The sequence below is a fragment of the Stegostoma tigrinum genome, chromosome 3 (assembly GCF_030684315.1).
Source record: "Stegostoma tigrinum isolate sSteTig4 chromosome 3, sSteTig4.hap1, whole genome shotgun sequence".
NCBI classification, from domain to species: Eukaryota; Metazoa; Chordata; class Chondrichthyes; order Orectolobiformes; family Stegostomatidae; genus Stegostoma; species Stegostoma tigrinum.
In genome coordinates this window covers 55961763-55980321 of record NC_081356.1, presented here as the reverse complement: position 1 = coordinate 55980321, position 18559 = coordinate 55961763, and the positions used below count along the sequence as shown (strand labels likewise).

The window sequence follows — 18559 nt, the reverse complement described above, 5'->3', positions numbered from 1 at the left end:
CACAAACATTCACTCCCTTCAACGCCAATGCTCAGTTGCATCCATATACAAGATGCCTAGCAGAATTTCACCAAGGCTTCTTAGAAAGTTACTTTCAAATCCTTGACTACTACCACTTAGAAACACAGGGGGCAGCAGACACATAGGAAGACCACCAACTGAGGGCTTCCCTCCATGCCAATCACCATCTTGACCTGGAAATCTCTCTCTCTTTATTCAGTGTAACTGAGTCAAAATTCTGGAAAAAATAACACTTCAATGGCATTCCACATATACCTACATCAAACGAAATACAACAATTCAAGGCAACCGCAGCAACTAAAAAAACAGGTAACAACCATCCTCTTAAACACAACTAGGGGTAGGCAAGGCATGTTGGTCTAGCTACAAACATCCACATCCATGAACTTTGAAAGAATTCACTAATCACTTTACCAATCTCTAAAGGATATTCATGATAATCATAATTTAAGTTGTTAATTTTTGATTGTGAACACTGTCTTCAAATTTGTTTGAAATGCTTTCTCCCTGCAATTAGTTCCCAAAAACTAGAGTTCCACAAACTCAATTTTTATAAGTCTTTTGATATGCACCATTACATAGAATACAAACACCAGTATTTTATATAATGTTTCTTCTTATACTAAGGAAAAAAGTATTTTTGGTTTGGTAAATTTTTCCAAAATTACTGCCTCACCAATGGATAGGTAACCTCACAATCTGGATTCAATAACGAAAGACAACATTTTAGCACTACTGATATTTATTGAATAATAATGAATTTAAAACTTCAGTAGATTTACCAGGTACTTGTTTAATGAACAAAGGCAGATTCAAGCTGGTGACAGTCTTGGTCTTTACAATTTGATAATCATACAATGATAAGGAAAAAATGCTCAGCAAGATTAGGGGAAAATAAAAGTGAATTTGGCACTTGAATCCAAGTACATAAAGCAGCCTTATTAAAACAAAGCCCCAGAAAACCCAACTAATCAGATTCCTTCTAAAAATATCAAAACCCAAACAAGAAATATTACCTCTGAGTATCCAACTCCAGTGCAAAATATACATGCATTAAACAGCCAAGAATGACACTTTATGAATGAAAAATTGCCGTTCCAAACATAGAATCAGCATTTCCCCAGACAGAAACTAGACCTTGACGTTCCCCAGACAGTCTATTTGTCATCTCAGATTACCTTTAAGTTAGTAGATCCTAACTGATTTTTGATGAACTATTTAACGCTATTACATCAATAATTGGTACTTGGAACAAAACAACGTTAAGTGCAGTCACAAAAGCTCACCCTTAAAGTAGCAGTGGCCCCACAAATCAACAATTCAAAGATGCCTCAAAAATCCTCCACCTTCTAAATTCCAATACCAGGTTACATCCATAACCAAACAGTAAATCAGAGTATAGTTAACATGAAATATTATCATGATTCTTTAAATAATGGAATTTGAAAGTAGCATTGAGGAACTTTAAAAAGATGAAATTAGATCTCAGCCAAGGGAGAGGGAAAGATTTACGTGAGGCCAGTGAGACTACGAGAAACTTTATTGAGGCCTGAAGACAGACCAGCTTCACAGCTCTTCCTTCAGCATAGACCAATACATGACACAAAAGACAAAAGTTAGCAAGTATAAAAAAAGGAATATAAATTCAATTTTAGAATATAATGTGCAGCTATGCAACTGCATTGCACAAATAATGTACAGTAATCATGAGCCTAGCAAGGCTAAATGACAAATGTCCTTGTCAGTCACAATTAAGTTCCATTCTGGCTTGCAAATCTACTTAAATTAGAATTGGTGACAGAGCAATTAAATTTCACAAACTCTTTAACAAATGAAACTGAGAAAAACAGGCATTCTGTTTGAAAGAGTTTCAACATCCAATTATCTCTCACGAACTGAAGTTGTATGATCTCTCAATTTCTACGATACTCTCCAAATCTTTGTGGGCTTAAAAATTATTACTAATATTCTTTGTTGGCTGCAAACCTTTGCCAATCAGATGGATGCAGATTTGAGCAGAGATCAGAGGAATTAACAACTCATGCTCCTAACCATAACCATTTTAAAGATTGACGTGTTGTCACTGAACACAAGCTACACCACCTGCAAACAAACTGTGACATTTAGTTTGAAACAAAACAAAAAGTTAGAGGCTCATACATCTCCAGTGCAGTCCACCTTCTTCATTAAAACAAACTATATATTGAACAGTCATCAGTTATATTTGACTCAAACCTAAAATAAATAAGTTATAATTATAAAACCTAGTTAGCTGATGAAGGAAGTATTGAAAAGAAACTGAATTGGCATGATAGGCCTGGAATTCCATAAAATCACTTCTGTTTGGCACTGAGGCTAGACTGCTTTTTTTGGAAAGTGACCAAATTATTCAATCTTGGTTGCTTAGCTAATGCTGTTAATTGCAAACGTGTAACACATATTCAAGAATGTTAGCTGTTAAATCTATACCAAAACTGCATTTCAAGCTTGTAAACTCATAGAATTAAAAACTTCATGCAGTAAGTATATATTTAAATGGTAAAAGAAAAAGCAGAACATATTGGATTACTGAAAATCAAAATGAAGTAGTCAGCGAAGTTAAGAGGACTTTAAAAAAAACGGCAACAAAGCAATAAACGGCAAGCTATAAAACTGCAATATGATTATAATAAAACTATTGATACAAAGCAATACAATTTAGTGTTGCCAACAGGAAATTCAACAAGTCATCTTCCATCAGCAGAAGTCACCCAATGTACATTTCGTTATACAACTAAAATTAATCAGTACCACATTTCTATTGTAGGCCTCCAAGCCTGCATTTTACACATCAGGTTTAATGCAGGCTGTTTATAAATCAGCGTTTTCACTGTTTTTAGGGCTTATTACACAAGATTGTAGTACCCAGGCAGCAATACACACTATATGCAGTTAAGTACAGAAATCCACAGCATTTGTTGAGTGACACCAGTTAACTCAAATCATTTTCTCCAAATCAAGACGAAGCCTCTCAGGATTGCTTGATGGAATACAAGTTGCATTTAAACAAACAAAAGGTGCAATTTGTCAATATTTGTCTGGAACAGAAATCCATAGCCACCTGTACTTTTAGTGCTATAAAGAAAAAGCCTAGTGCTATACGTTCATTGTTCACCTCAGTGATACCAATTTTCAGCAAGAAGGTTTAAGTGCTCATGGCCATCTACTCAAAATAATCAAGTTCAGTTAGATCAGATGTCACAATTTACCAACAGCCATCAAAGAGGACAAAAATATTTTTCTAAATGCTTCAACTAGCTGCAAACAAGACCAATATCTTTTTAAATTCCAGGTTCATTTGTTTTTTTTAAATTAGGCTATGAAGTGAAATACAAATAATCTAGTTCAGTGGTACTTTAGACAATACTGCATCTTACATTACGTCAACATTTGGTCCATGGAACATACATTTCAAAGGTTCTGCTTAATGGTATTTTTAGATACTTTCTAATCAACCTGTTCAGAGGTAGTAGGGCACATGTAGGGCAGGTGGGACTAAGCTGAAGTTGCTTGCTACAATGCTAATGGCAGGGGGCATTTATTCATTGTAGATTATTGTTAAAAAAAGAATTCACACCACCGCCATTTCCAATATAGTCGCAGTTCTGAAGTAGAAGATTCTGGTGCATGTGCCATCAGTGCATTGTAAAGGATTGCTGAAATGAAAAAGTCATGGAACACAGCAGCTTTTAATAATTGAACAGAATTATAGAATTTGGACCATGACTCAGATGAAATGCTGGAAATCTAAAAGTTTAAACAAGAACAATGAGTTATACTTGCAATGCAGTTAGTGCCAGATAAACAGAAAGGTTAAATTGTTCTCTTAAATTTTTGTTATATTAACTGAATTCGTAGGTGCTCGTTTTAAGCTCATAATGCTGCCAGTGAAAAGTGTACACTGAAGCTGAACAGAAGTCAAGATCATAAAGAAAGATCTTAGAAAGGCACTGCTCATCTTACATGCCAAAAGAGTGCAAATTTTGCACCCAAACACAAGTCAAATATTCCTGCTACACCTAGAATTCAGCACCTGCAGATTCAATTCCTGCTCGACATAATCTGATCCTTCCTTCAAAGCTTTTCAATACTTACTAAACTAAAACTTTACATAAACCTGTTCCAGACAAAAAGTGCATAACACTGTGCTCCTTTAAGCAAGGGCAACAACATTCATTATCTTCAAATCTACATAATAGCAGCCTATTAAAAGCAAAATATAAGGTGCATGACTTGTCTGTTGGACTAATAGGACTTTAGTCCACAGACAGTTCCATTTCATAAAAGGTAAGCATTGAAGTTACTGGCGCAACTGTGCTTCAGTTAAGTTCGCCAGCTCGATGAGAGCCAGAGCACCATGTAGTCGCTCCCGTTGCTCTTGAATACGTCGACATGCTGCAGCATGTGATCCATTTTTCTCTTCCTCTTCATCTTCATCAGACGGTATGAACTCCAAAGGATCCTGCTGCTCCTGGTCAGCCTTCTGTCCAGTGCTCTTTACAGGATGGGTACGCTGTTCTCGGGTCTCCCAATATCTATGGGTAGACAGAATGTGGACACAGAGTATTCCCAGTTTAAAGAAGTGCACCACCTTTATCTACCAATTGAAAATAAACCACTTTGCTTTACACTATCTGTTTATATAAAAATACTTCAAAATAAACAGAAAGATGTCTCTCGGCTTCAAAACAAATCAAAGAATGTGGTCAACTTTTCATTTTATTCTGTAAGTTAAGAAGACGTGCATTTAGGTATACAATAAACAATGTTCATAATCGTGATTTTTTATTACTTTATACTTTTTATAAACAATTATATTTAGACAGGGCATCAACCTTTATACATAGAAGGTCATATTTCAATTCTTTTCTCACTTGCGGGATGTTAGGGAGCTGCAGCAAATTTCAGAAAGATGTTGGTTTCTAGAGTAAATGTGACCTTTTTTTTAAAAGGGTGATCAAAAAAATGGTTATTACAAAGGGTCAAGCCGCAGTTAAAAAATAAAATCTATTTTGTTATCAGTTAAGATCGAGAGACACTGTAGGGCCCAAATCCAGACTCTATTGAGGGACTGGGGTGGGTAGGAACCAGGATTTAACAACAACACTGCTTTCACCTCTGATGGCACACACTTCCCAAGCTGGCTTCAGCATAATTCAGACAGTTAGGTTTGGACCTACAAATTGGGCTCTCTTCCTCTTCCAGCTTGCCATGTGGTTAGGTTTTTAGGGAGTGTGAGGAGAAGTTTGCCCACAAACACACTCTTTCTACAGCCTCCCCTGCATATACTCTCACTCCTCCTGATCCAACACAGGAAAACCCTCCTTCTCACACTAGGGGCACACCTCAACTTCAAGCTGGCTTATTACCTACTCTCATATGAACACATCATATATGCCCACCCTCACACAACCCTGTGTGCATGAGTCCCTCTACAAATCCCTTCTACCCTCTAATGCATGTACCCCAACTCCCCTCCCTGCACTCATTCAGGTCCCTTCCTTACACCACACATCCTCAACCTGACCCCCTCCCTCCCTGCACCCATCCCACCTCAACACCCCGCACACCTTGGACATATCCCACCCTGACCTCTTCCTCTTGCAAGCTGCCCACCCTGAACCCCTCCATCCAGCATGTGCTCAACTGTGCTCTGCCCATGTGTGCTCCCCTCCCTCACATACCATAAATCAAGTTAAGACAAGAAAGATTACAAAATGAATGTTCTTCCAAATCAAGAAACAGAAGGTTCTCTTACCAATACTAAACTCTTGTGGTATTTACAACATTTAGGGCTTTTACACAAACCATTGTAGACAAATTCTGATTTTTTTCCAACGTGAACAAACAGATATTTTAATATCAATTGATGACTGAATCATTAGCTAATAAACCATCTACCAGGTATTCTTTCCAAACATACTCACTTTGCCAGCCATTCTGCAACAGCCTTGTTGTCTGCAGCCTGTGTTTTGTTTGCTCCACTGGACACTTCATCTCTCCGTAAACGTGCATAAGGATGCTTGGTACAATGGCGGTTTGCATGTGTAAACCTGCTTCCACAACCTGCGGAGAATTCAGTGGATGCTACATTACATTTCACTTCCAAAACAGGTACCCCTTTAGCAATGTATTTTAGAGGATTTATGTTTCAAAGATATCACTCCCCTAATTCAACTTCGAAAGACTGACAAAACATCTGCAGCATTCGGTTTATAAAGTACATTGTATTTCTACATACAACAGACAAACTTTAGTCTGCACGTTTGGAGAGATGCGCAAATAACCCTGAGAAAATGCTGAAGTGGTAAATGTTTTCTTTCCTTTCTCCAGTACCTTTCGGACCAGCAAATCCCTGCTCCTCTATTTCTATGCACATCTCTTCCAACCTTCAATAAAGTTTACAATGTAATCCTAAAATATAAAACAGAGCAGCATCTGGAATAGCAGAATCAAAATATCCCCGTACCAAGCACTATTTGGCAAAGTTTGCAGAATTACACAGGTTCGAGCTAGAAGCAGATGTAGGCTATTCGACCCTTCGAGTGCACCACTATTCAATGAGGTTGTAGCCAGCATTCGCTCTAAGCTGTGAAACTGTACATTCCAATCTTCTGTGCACAATGATCAGCATTAGCAGCTGCATATGTATAACCTTCTGGTTTTGGAGGTCACAGCCACACATAGAGCTCCAAGGCCTGAGCAGCCAAGAAGAAAATTAGAGAGAACTCAGGCTGCTCTGCATACTTCAAGTTCCACATTCCCAGCTATCATGGATAACCTTTGATTTAGTTCACCAAGAAGCGTCTGCCTAGTTCCATCTGCAAAATTTCAATGAGTCCACCTCCGCAGCCTTTTAAAAAGTTTAAAAGTCATACAACTCTGAAAAAAACCCCTCATCTCTGTCCTTATTTCACTTAGTGTCCTAGTGTCCCTTAGTTCTGGACTCACCCACCAGAGGAAAAAATACCTTCTACATCCACCTTGTGAAGACTATTCATGCCTCAAACTTCAATCAAATCACTCCTCACTCTTTTGAACTCCATTGTAAACAAGCCCACCATGTTGAATCTTTCCTCATTAGATAACCCACTCTTTCCAAGTATCAATCTAATAAACTTCCTTAAACAAGGAGACCAAAACTGCACATAATATTTCACCCTACCATGTATAACGTAAGTAAAGATGTTAGGCTTCAAAGACCAATTCATTTCTTATTAAAGGCCAGCATCCCATGGGTTAGAATTGTTGATGATATTCAACAGTTGCATGGCCTTGAATAAATCCTGTGATGGGTGACTCACATTCCTGTACGTGCTGAAGATGGCACAATCAATTTGCTTTTCTGTACACGTGGCTCATTACACTGTAGAAGAGTTTTGTTCCGAACCACTGGACTTCCCCTCGGACCGGGATTGTGAATGATCCCAAGATATTTTTGGCAATGAGGACGGGAAAATGTCTAAGAAAAGGGACAAGCACTGAACTAAAAGTGTGCAATTTGTGTGTTTTGTTCCCTGGAGCTCAAGGTCGGGGGATGCTTTGCAATCAGCTTGCATTTTGGGAATCTATGGTGATTTAAAAGTGTAAAGTGTGCCTGCATCAATATGGAACATGTATGATTAATGTAATGTCCTTTCAAGAACCCATCAGTGGTTGTGTAAAGCAGAAATCTGTGACAGATTGTTGATTTAAAAGTTTGGCTCACAAAGCTTGGTAAAAATTTGCCTTTTTGAATTGGCTCTGTGTTGTGTTTGGACTGAGAAAAGAATCTTGCATAAATTTTAATTCCACAAATTACCATGTTTGAAATTTCATTTTCAGGCCACGGTGAACTTTCAAATACTGTTTTAACATGTGCGCATTTTTAATTCTGGATAATAAGATTGGCTCATTGTAAATATATTTTGGTGTAAAATTATTCAAGTGACAGTCATTGGAATGTTGAAAATGCAACTCTCTGTGGGCAAGGAGTTTAGAAAACGCAATTTTAACAAAACAGATGAGCTTTTCCTTTCTTAAAGCGTAATGCACATTTCCTCACAGGAGGAGGAGAGGCAGATGAAGTAATTACATGCAAGAGTTTACACCCCATCCCTTTTTTTGAATCTGTATTAGATTAGTACTAATTAACCCATTCTGCTTGATGTGGAATGGATGAAAGTTGTTTTTTGGTTTAGAAATTAGAGACACTGAATGCTGCATCTGTTTGCAGGCTTTCAACATCACAACACAGTGATGGATGAGGTACCCTCAACCCATCAAACCATTCATCAATAACCACATCTCAGTAGTTGGAGAACTACTGTGAAACATTAAACGTATTATGAATCAGGAATCTCAAAACCACTGAGCCTGAATACAGTTAAGCATATCACGACGAAAACTATATTAGGACTCACATGCCCTGGTATTCTGAAAGAGTTAAATGGAATAGTTACCCTGAATATTTAAAGGGATTCTGGGAAATGATAAAGTGCATCCACACAGTCTCAGTGGTTTCAACACATTAAAAATGGTCCGTGACTTTGAGGGAGTAAACAGTATATTGAATTTAGACAAATTTAAGTAGAGATATATCAAGTATCTAGAATGAGCTGTCAAGTAACTTTAAAAATGTGGGTCATTTTAGAGAAAGAACAAAGTATGTATTGCCTGAATCAAACAGAAATGCTCAACCTCAGTTTTAAAATACTGCAAGATTATGTGCCATGGACCACAAATCTCTCCAGAGCTCTGGAATTAGATCGGTGGTAATCATCAAATTGCAAAATTGGATGAGACAATTAGAACAATGTGTTCAAATAGCAATTGAGATTTAGATGCATTTGAGTGAAAACGAAGTTTAGACGAGAGCACTAGATTGATAGCTTTCTTTTCGTGATATTTGTGTCCTTGTCTTTCCTTTTAAAACAACTGAATTTGGTAATCAAGCCATTACCCAAGGCACTGGGTAACCTCATAGATCATTTGATAAGTTTATGTGGGAGTCAAGAATGTGTGACATGGACTTGAGACAGTATGCATAAGTGAATGTTACTTCAAAGGTAACAAACATATGGTTTAAACAAAAAACACACTGACAAATGGGTCTCAGAGACATTTATACCTACTTGACAAAGGGATTATTATGGCCTCAAAGAGCACAAAAATATAGTTTAAACGATAAGACACTGACACATAATCCATAAAGAATCTGAATTTAAAGCAATGAAAGTCATATTACTGAAAGGGATGTGAAAAGAATTTAAATCAAAATAAAAACTGATTTGCTATTACGTCAAATGTTACAGAAATGAAAGAATATAGACCCTGGAAAGAGCAATAGTGGACTGAGCGAAAGGGCTACTGCATGACATGCAGGTATCCTATCTTGAACATCTGTATGATGCATGTACTCCAGTGTTTAAACCAGTATGTGAAATTGTAATGTGTTAAGACAGTTAACTAGTCGTGAGATCTTGTTGCGGCTCTATGGGACTTTGGTTGGACCACGCTTGGAGTACTGCGTCCAGTTCTGGTCGCCCTTAATTAGGAAAGATGTGGATGCTTTGGCGGGGGTTCGGGGGGGGTTTGCCAGGATGCTGCCTGGACTGGAGGGCTTATCTTATGAAGAGAGGTTGACTGAGCTCGGACTTTTTTCATTGGAGAAAAGGAGGAGGAGAGGAGACCTAATTGAGGTATACAAGATAATGAGAGGCATAGATAGAGTTGATGGCCAGAGACTATTTCCCAGGGCAGAAATGGCTAACACGAGGGGTCATAGTTTTAAGCTAGTTGGAGGAAAGTATAGAGGGGATATCAGAGGCGGGTTCTTTACACAGAGAGTTGTGAGAGCATGGAATGCGTTGCCAGCAGCAGTTGTGGAAGCAAGGTCATTGGGGTCATTTAAGAGACTGCTGGACATGCATATGGTCACAGAAATTTGAGGGTGCATACATGAGGATCAATGGTCGGCACAACGTCGTGGGCTGAAGGGCCTGTTCTGTGCTGTACTGTTCTATGTTCTATGTATGTGAAAGAAGGTTGAGCTAAGACTCAGGTGGTGTTGGTGTCTGTGGCAAGGGAACCCTGAGAAAAATAAAAGGTGGGAAGCATAAGCTGACGGTAAAGCCTGATGAACATAGAGCTGTATTGTTTGATCCCATGTATATCCCAGGTTAAAGGGGGTACTAGCATGTGGAGTTACTACTAGCTTGAGTTACTACTCAATGAGAATCATTCAATAAATTGGCGAGGAAGGATGCATATTGAAGAAATATCCTCAAGGCTGATACAAATGAAGAGAGCTGAAGAAATTTTGAGTCCATGTATGACGTTATTTTACTGATATTGGACGCGGTGATCTGTGGTTAGGAACAGGACAATTTTTAAAAAACACAAATTCAGGAACCTGAATCTGGAATATACTGAATTTTAGAGCAAATTATGTAAAAAGATTGTTGGCAAATAAAATGTAGACAATATTCTGGTTGCCTCAGTCAGGTGGCAGCAGTAATTAAAGTTAAAATGCACAGAAAGATCCAAATGCCAGACTAAAAAGAATTGACTAACAGCCAGTTAGTCTGGCACTCTCTCACTTCTCTCCCTCGTGCAGGTTTCAAGGGCCCTCACCACATGATCACCAACAAGCAGCAGGAACGAGATGCTCGACCCCAAGGTTGCGTGTAAATATGTGACACAGTTACGCGGTGACTGTAATTAAGATTATTACTGACATTAGCGTATGCATGAAAACACTAATCCTTTGTGGGCTCTTGTAAAGTTTTTGATCACAGAGGCAGACTGGCATGTGGCAAAAGGGGAACTTAATGTTACCAATGACTTGCTGATTGCATCATTGCCTTGACCATACATCATGGTGGGATACATTTAAGGTCTGGTCCCCAAAAGCCACTGCGAGCATTAACTGGATGATACACCCTATTGTTCTAATGCTTGTATTTATGATAGTTATTTTCATAGTGGCTTTGATTTTCTGGTGTAGATTACACACTCCAATTATACATTCTTGCGCAGATTTGCCCGCAATTGTAACATACATTGTCAAAATCATCGGGGTGGACTGTATAGGATGGGTTAAAATTGTTGGTAATATTCGACAGCTGCATGACCTTGAAGTCCTGTGATGGGTGACTCACATTCTGTACTTTCCAAAGACGGCACAATCAACTTGTTGATTAAAAAAAATCTCCATCTCAGCCTCAAATATACTTAATAATCCAAACTTGACAGCCTTCATGGTAACAGGTTCAACAGGCTCACTACTTTATGAGAGAAAAAACTCCCCACTCATCTGTCTTAAATGGCCAATACCTTACTGAAGATTATGCTCCATAATGCACCAAAGGAAAAACGCCTCGCCACATACCCTGTCAAACTTCCTGATAATCTTATATGCCTCAATAAAGCCTCCTTTCATTCTTCTCAACTCCAAGGAATACGGCAAAACCTACTCAACCTCTCCTCGTGGTCCACATCAGTGTCAAGAATTTCAATGGACTGTCTTCGATGTCAGTATAGCTTTCCTTCCGGGGAAAAAATACGGTTCACAGTACTCTAGCTGTAGTCCCACTTATGCCTTCTGTATTTTTAGCAAAACCTCTCTAATGTTATATTCCATAGCCTTTATTTCAAAGGCAAACATTATCTTCGTCTTCCCCATTGCCTGAATTTGGATAATAGTTTTCTGCAATTCATGGGTGATTACCCTCAAATTCCTCTTGTGTTGCAGCTTGCTGTAGAGTCCCTCTATTTAAATAACATTCAACTCATCCATTCATCCTGCCAAACTATATAATTTCACATTTTCCACTTTATACTGCCATGCTTTTGTCCACACACAAACTGCCTACATTCCCTTATAGATGTTGTCACAGAATCCATAGTGCGGAAGCAGGCCATTCAGTCCACTGAGCCCAGCCAACCTCCCCCCCACCCTATCCCTGTAACCCTGCATTTTGCATGGTTAATCAACCCAGCTTGTGCATTTTTAACCGTGGGAGGAAACTGGACCACCCAGAGGAAATCCACACAGACACGGGGAGAATCCACAAACTCCACACAGACAGACGCTTGAGGGTGGCATTGAACCTAGGTCCCTAGAGCTGCGAGGCAGTGGCACTGCCCATTGAGCTGTGCCATTGTCATCCTCACCACTTGTCTTCCCACCTATGTTTGTGACACCTGCAAACTTGGCAATAGTGCAATCACTATTTTTAATTCAAATCATTAATATATATATTGCAAATAATCATGCCTCCAGCACTTATAAAGTAGTGGAGTGCCACAAGAATAAGTTACCATCCTGAAAATGCCCGCTTTACCCCAATTCTACCTTTTATTCATCAGCTGATCCATGTTAATTTACTATTCTCTGACACCTTAGATCATTATCTTATTATTCGGTAAGATTGGCTCCCCTTCATCTATCCTGCTTGTTACATACTTAAAGAACTCTAATGGGCTTGTCAGACATATTTTCCCCTTCAAAAAGTCATTCCAATTGTAAATGCTCCACTATTACTTCTTTTGTTGCTGGTATAGTCTTCAGAGCTTTTTCCCCCTCTCTGCTGTTCATTTTCTAAATTAGTATTTTGTTTGTCCGCATCATCTCACTCCCTCTTTGATACAATTTTACAAGCAAGGTCCCTCATCCCCACCACTCCCATTTAGGTTATGCCCAATTCTGACACACTAGTCTTTGATCCATGCAGTCACATTAATCAATTCATCCCAAGCCAATTTGCATGTGATTCAGGCGGAGTACCAAAATTATCATTTTTGACATGAGCAAAACGCTTGCACTGTGGCCCTCACTCTCAATCAAACAAGCTACAAGTGTGGACAATTGCAAAGGCCAAGGCTCCCACACTCTAGGTCCCTTTTCGTGCCTCCCTTACAGAAAAGCCTTCCTGTCCATAACCATAAACCAAATCATAAAAACCTATCTTAAAGGAGTGGGAATGCCTCCTGGAATAAAGAGTCCACGTAATTCTTCCTCTTTTGATATGCCAGTGTCTGCAACTTGATAAATCCTCAGTCAAATTTCCCACAGATGCAAGCACTTGCTGCAGATGTATTTCCCCATGTCACATTGGCATCCTGAAGCACCTATATTCTGCAGTCACAACACATCAGCTGTCCTGCTATCTCTAATAGGTATTAATTATATAGGCATTGCTAATTAATAAATTTATAATAAATAAAGCCTGCAAATATTGAAACACTGTCAGTAAACTTTACAATACTGATGAAACAATTCAATACTTACAGTTTCTGACAATACTAGTTACTGCTCTAACTGTGGCATTAAATTGCCTATGAACTACTGCAGATTTAAAGAGAGATAGTGAAATAGACCTCCTCCCCAGCCATCAAACACTACTGTTTGAAGCAAACTTAATTTACCATATCAGTCTTTCGCTCATGTCAAAAATTACTACTTGGATCTAAATTCTTGGATATACTTTCTTAGCTTCACTTAAACAAAGTCTCCGTCCCACTGAGCATACTCCTTTCTCTTTCAGTCATGTCTTTCACTTTTGCATGTGGTTGAGAATGTAAAGGCATCAAAAGCATTGAACATGCTGGCCACATATTTACTGCAAGCCCTCCTTAATCCAAAACAATTGATCATCCACAACTAAGAGACATAAGATATCAAGCATGCACAAACTGAAAACCTACAGGCTTGACTTTACTTTGTTGCTACACTAATAGAGACATGAAAAGTAGAATTTGATAATTTACCAGTTTCAGAGCAAACAAAAGGCTTTTCCCCAGTGTGAAGGCGCTGGTGAGTTTTTAATTGCCCACTCTGAACAAATGCTTTCCCACAATTCGGGTAGTCACATAAATACGGTCTTTCACCTAAAAGAAACCCACAGTAATACAGTCAATTGAAGACTACAATCCTTGCTTAAATTGTTCATTTGAAAAAAATACAGTTTGAATTTTCTGAAGCTCACTTTAAAGGTTTAGATTTATTAGTGATCTTGCAGCAAATTATATAACCAACAGACCCCCGCAATATTTACTTGGCTTAGACAAATTAGAAATTATTACCAAATCACTAATAATTTAAAGTGAATAGTGTGCACTAAGAAATAGGTGTCTGGCTCATGTAAGTTATCCCTTAATTTCAGCAAATGAAATGTGTTTAAAATTAGTCCTGCCTTATTTTACACATGGTTTCAATTCACTTCAGCTAGTCAGGTTTAGTTATCATTTGGTTCTACTGATTAAATTTTGGACAGCTCTTAATTATGTTTGGAGGCAGAAAGGGGCAAAGAAACGTTGAACACAAGAAGTACTCAAATGGTTTCTGAATAACATGAAATAAGGATAACTTTTCAATTGAACTTTTAATCCGCAATCTCCTCTAAAAGTTAACATCTCTTTAGTTATGCAAATAAATGATGAGCCGCAAGCTCAATGTTACACTATGGTTACACATGAAGAGTTAAATCCATTTAAAAAGACAAGTACTTCCAGTTTAGGGAATCTCCAACAATAAATAATCCAATAGATATTAGCAGGTGCAGTTTTAAAGAAAGCCTAATATCCAAGGAATGCGTATAAAAATAGCCAAGATTCCTACATAATCATACTTTCCACATTTAAAGGAATATTTTAAGTTCTTCTCAGCTGTACTTTAACAATAAAGTAAGGTATGCAATAAGTGGCACAAAAAGTCATATGAGTGAAAGTAGTAACAGAAGCTACTTGTCATTGGAGGAAAATGTTATGACTGAAGTAAAAAAGCTTTCAACTTAGCAAGATTACTCAAATTCATGGCTAGTACAATTTTGGTAAATAACAGAATCCAATGATTTGTTAGCAAGTTTTGCCATTGAGCAACAATCTTGACATGAAGACTTGAATGTAGAGTTATTTTGGGTGATAACAAGAGCATGGTCAGAAATGAAGCAAAATGACACAAAACGACCAAACACTTGAATTCACAACACATTTTAAACTAAAACTTTGTAGATAAATAACAGACTGCATCAAAAACAATACGAAATTAATTTGATTAGTGCCTTCACCCAGGTTACATTGGGATATTCATAGAAATTTCTACCAAGTTATGGACTGCGATATGACAAGCCGCAATGTAATCACCTGCTCTCCATTGTTTATACCAACAGGTTATCACTGGTAATATGCAAGGAAAAGGACCATGGTTTATTTCATGTGCCAATATAAGATACCCACGAAAAGCTATAAATCTTACCAGTGTGTGTTCTCTTGTGTGCTTGTAAGGATTTCTCACGAGGAAACACTCGGTTACAAATGTTACAGCGGATTCTGCTTGAGGAGTGCTCACCCTCATTTATGAGATCACGGATTAACTCTGCTCTTGGTCGACCACGTCTTGATCCATCCTGAAATAAAGCATACCAGTCTGGATTAATAACTTAATCCCTCAGTATATCAAGGCATGTAGCAACACTTGACTTTAGGTTCAATAGTCAAAATTTAGTCTTACTAAAACTCTCCATAAATGCCCCAATGCTATCTTGAAACAACGCTGGAAGTCTTTCCAAAAATCTCCAAACCAAGCTGAGGAATCCAAGTTAGTTTCCCTGTCTGTCCTGTAGAATGCACACTATTTCCCTTACAGGAATAAAAGTTTGATATCAACTGCAGACAGCTCTGCAGAGGATGGCAGAGCAAAAGACTTAAACACTGCCCCTTTCCCTCCCAAGATGCATTTAAAAATACCACTCTATTTGAACCTATATAGCAATACATGGTATTGACTAACTTTGGAGTTAAATTTGGAGAATTCCAGACTTAAGTAAAATGTTTGTTTCTGATCAACCATATCTGCAGGTTACAGGTGTATCTTTCAAAATTCAGGACTTGAAATATGCCAATTTTCAACGTGTATAGGGCTGAATACTAATGTCCCGTACCCTAATATCTACCTGTTTGGTTTGACGTCATTTAACTTTAAGATTGCAGTCCTGTTTCGGATCTGAGAATGTTCATCTACGTTAGAAATAGTATGTTCCTGCAAATAATCGTCATTGTTACCCAACGGGTCATAGAGGATCTGTACTGAAAACAAAAATGTTGGAGGTCACAGCGGGTCAGGAACCAGATTCACCTGACTGACTGGGCAGCAATGACCTGTGATAGTGTAGGCTAGTCTGGCTCGGGTAAAGCATGGCTAAATCAATCAAGAAAAACTCACAGTAATAATCCTGCAGTCTGCTGCAACATTTTGGAACCAAAGAACACCAACACAGAGATCGTGCCTCCTGCTTTTCCCTCTCCCACAAAAATTTGTCAACTCACAGGTTAACGTGTTTTTGGGAACAACGGACGCAAGGAACCCCGCAATTGTTTCAGCCTTCCGAGGTAAAAAGAGCCAGCAGCACCGCGGCAGGTCGCGCAGCGCAGTGGAGTTCACAACTTACTCATCCTCTTGGCTGTGGCCCACAACATTCAAATGCAGCTCCAGTAGGAGCAAACTACTGCAGATGCTGGGATCTGTACTGAAATCAAAAACTGCTGGAGGTCACAGCGGGTCAGGCAGCATCCATGAAGAGAAAGCAAGTTAACGTTTTGAGTCTAGATGACTCCATCAGAGCTAAAGAGAGTCTAGCTCTGATGAAGAGTCATGTTGATTCGAAACGTTAGCTCGCTTTCACGCCATGGATTGCTGTCTAACCCGCTGTGACGTCTAGCATTTTTTTGTTCTCCAGCATTCACAGGCAGGCCAAAAGATTTAGCACCAGCTAGCTAACTCTACCAGAATATCATGGCAGGCTTCCAGAGTTGGATGTTTTGACACAGAAACCAAGTGAAATCATCCTCCGCACTGAAAGTGAATGAAAGGCGTGATCATGGAATCGCTTATATCAGTCTACAGTGTAATCACAGAACGTGAACATGTGGACAACGCAGAGCGGCGTGACTTTAAACAAGATGCAATTCGTACAGTCAGAACAATACAAGAGAGCAGGATCTCTTTAAACAAGTCCGGGGAGGAAACTCGTTCCTTTTTTGGCGCGCTGGAGTTTTGACAAGCTCTCCAGGAAGTGATTTCATTCATTTGAATTGCTTTCTCTTTCCACAGTAAAGAGGCTGCAACACTGGTGGCGGGAAAGCAACGGGTCTCGGACTTAATGTCTCAGGGGGGTAAATGGCCGAGCTTTAAAGTGTGGCTCAGACTAAAGGTGTTGCTGCTGACACCGCTTTGTTTATTTAGCCCTCCAGACCACCCCCGCATTCACTCTCTCACTGAAAATGGGCGCCAAGCGGGAGCCAGACAAATTTCACAGTTCCAGCCGCAAAGTGCCAGCCCGCGTTAAAACCCCACTTTTTAAATTTACCGATTTAAAAATAAAATTAAACACTCCTAACCTCAAATTAGATCTAAAGGAGGAGTTCGCGGACATGGAAAGAGAAAAGCTCAAGCATTTCAAAATACAAACTCCACAGGACTCCAGTTCACTTTCAGTTGTCCGGCTCTTAGGCTGCTTTGGGTTTTGCCGCAGCCGCTCTCACTGACCTGTGAAAGGTGATCCAGCTCCCGGTGCAGATCGGCCGCTGCCCCGCATTGGGTTTCCCTGGCGCCCGGACCATTGAAAGGGGCGCCAGGGCTGAGGGTGACATTGTGGGCGTTCTCGCCCCATCGCCACGGATACACCATAAAATCACTGAAGCCAGGGCTCGTAGGACTCACATCCAGGCGCTTGGGTTTAATCGGCGTAGTTTTAATGACCGACACACGCTTGGGAGAACCGCCGGCGATCTGATTACCCGCCATCGTAAGGGCGATCCCCGAAGAACGGCGGAAAAGTAGTGAAAGTAAACAAACAATCCGGCGGTGACAGACCAGCCACTCAGACACAAACTCGCGCGTTTAAGCATTTCCCGCCTTTTCTGCAGACACCAACCGAACGCGGCGACGGCATCTGGCGACGTCACAATTCATGATTGACAGCTCCATTCATGCATTGGAACGTCCGGCCACATCCAATCAGATACTGGCGCGCTTTGTTGTTTGGCGGAGTCGGGTTTTCCCCGCCGGAATGCATAACGTTTTCTTGCTAATCTGTCGTTTCTTTGTTTTCATTTTTATGGTTAAAGAGACAGAGGCGTTTTTACACTTTGTGTAAATAATATTATACAGCTGCTTGGCCTGTAGACGTACTGGATACCGCAGCCTATGAAAAGCTTCCAGAGAGGCGTCTATTTATGTACAATTCTATAAGTATTCCTGAAAAAGGCCACATTTTGTCAAAAGCTATTTCGTCTTGCATTCAGCAGGTCAATTCACATGAAATGCTAAAACCTGGGGAAAACGCATACGAAACGAAACGTCCTTGCCTTTCCAAATACATGCAAATCCTGTCCCTCAGGATTCCCTCCAACAACTTGCCCATCACTGATGTAAGGCTCGCGTTCCTGGATTTTCCTTGTCACATACCTTAAATAGTGGCACAACGTTAGCCAACCTCCAGTCTTCCGACACCTCATC

At 39.5% G+C, this 18559-nt stretch overlaps 1 protein-coding gene across 2 annotated transcripts; it reads right to left on the bottom strand.

Moving 5' to 3' along the window:
• Positions 1 to 371: 371 nt before the first annotated feature.
• On the bottom strand, positions 372 to 17945 carry znf367 (zinc finger protein 367). 2 transcript variants are annotated; one of them, XM_048527525.2, is made up of 5 exons: positions 17588 to 17945; positions 15299 to 15449; positions 13813 to 13932; positions 5988 to 6126; positions 372 to 4595 (listed from the first exon to the last, which is right to left on the bottom strand). In XM_048527525.2, the coding sequence occupies exons 1-5, from the start codon at positions 17843 to 17845 to the stop codon at positions 4361 to 4363; spliced, it is 903 nt and encodes a 300-aa protein (XP_048383482.1). In that variant the 5' UTR covers positions 17846 to 17945; the 3' UTR covers positions 372 to 4360. The 2 variants fall into 2 exon arrangements, with proteins under 2 accessions (XP_048383482.1, XP_048383483.1); XM_048527526.2 differs by lacking the exon at positions 13813 to 13932.
• Positions 17946 to 18559: the final 614 nt, after the last annotated feature.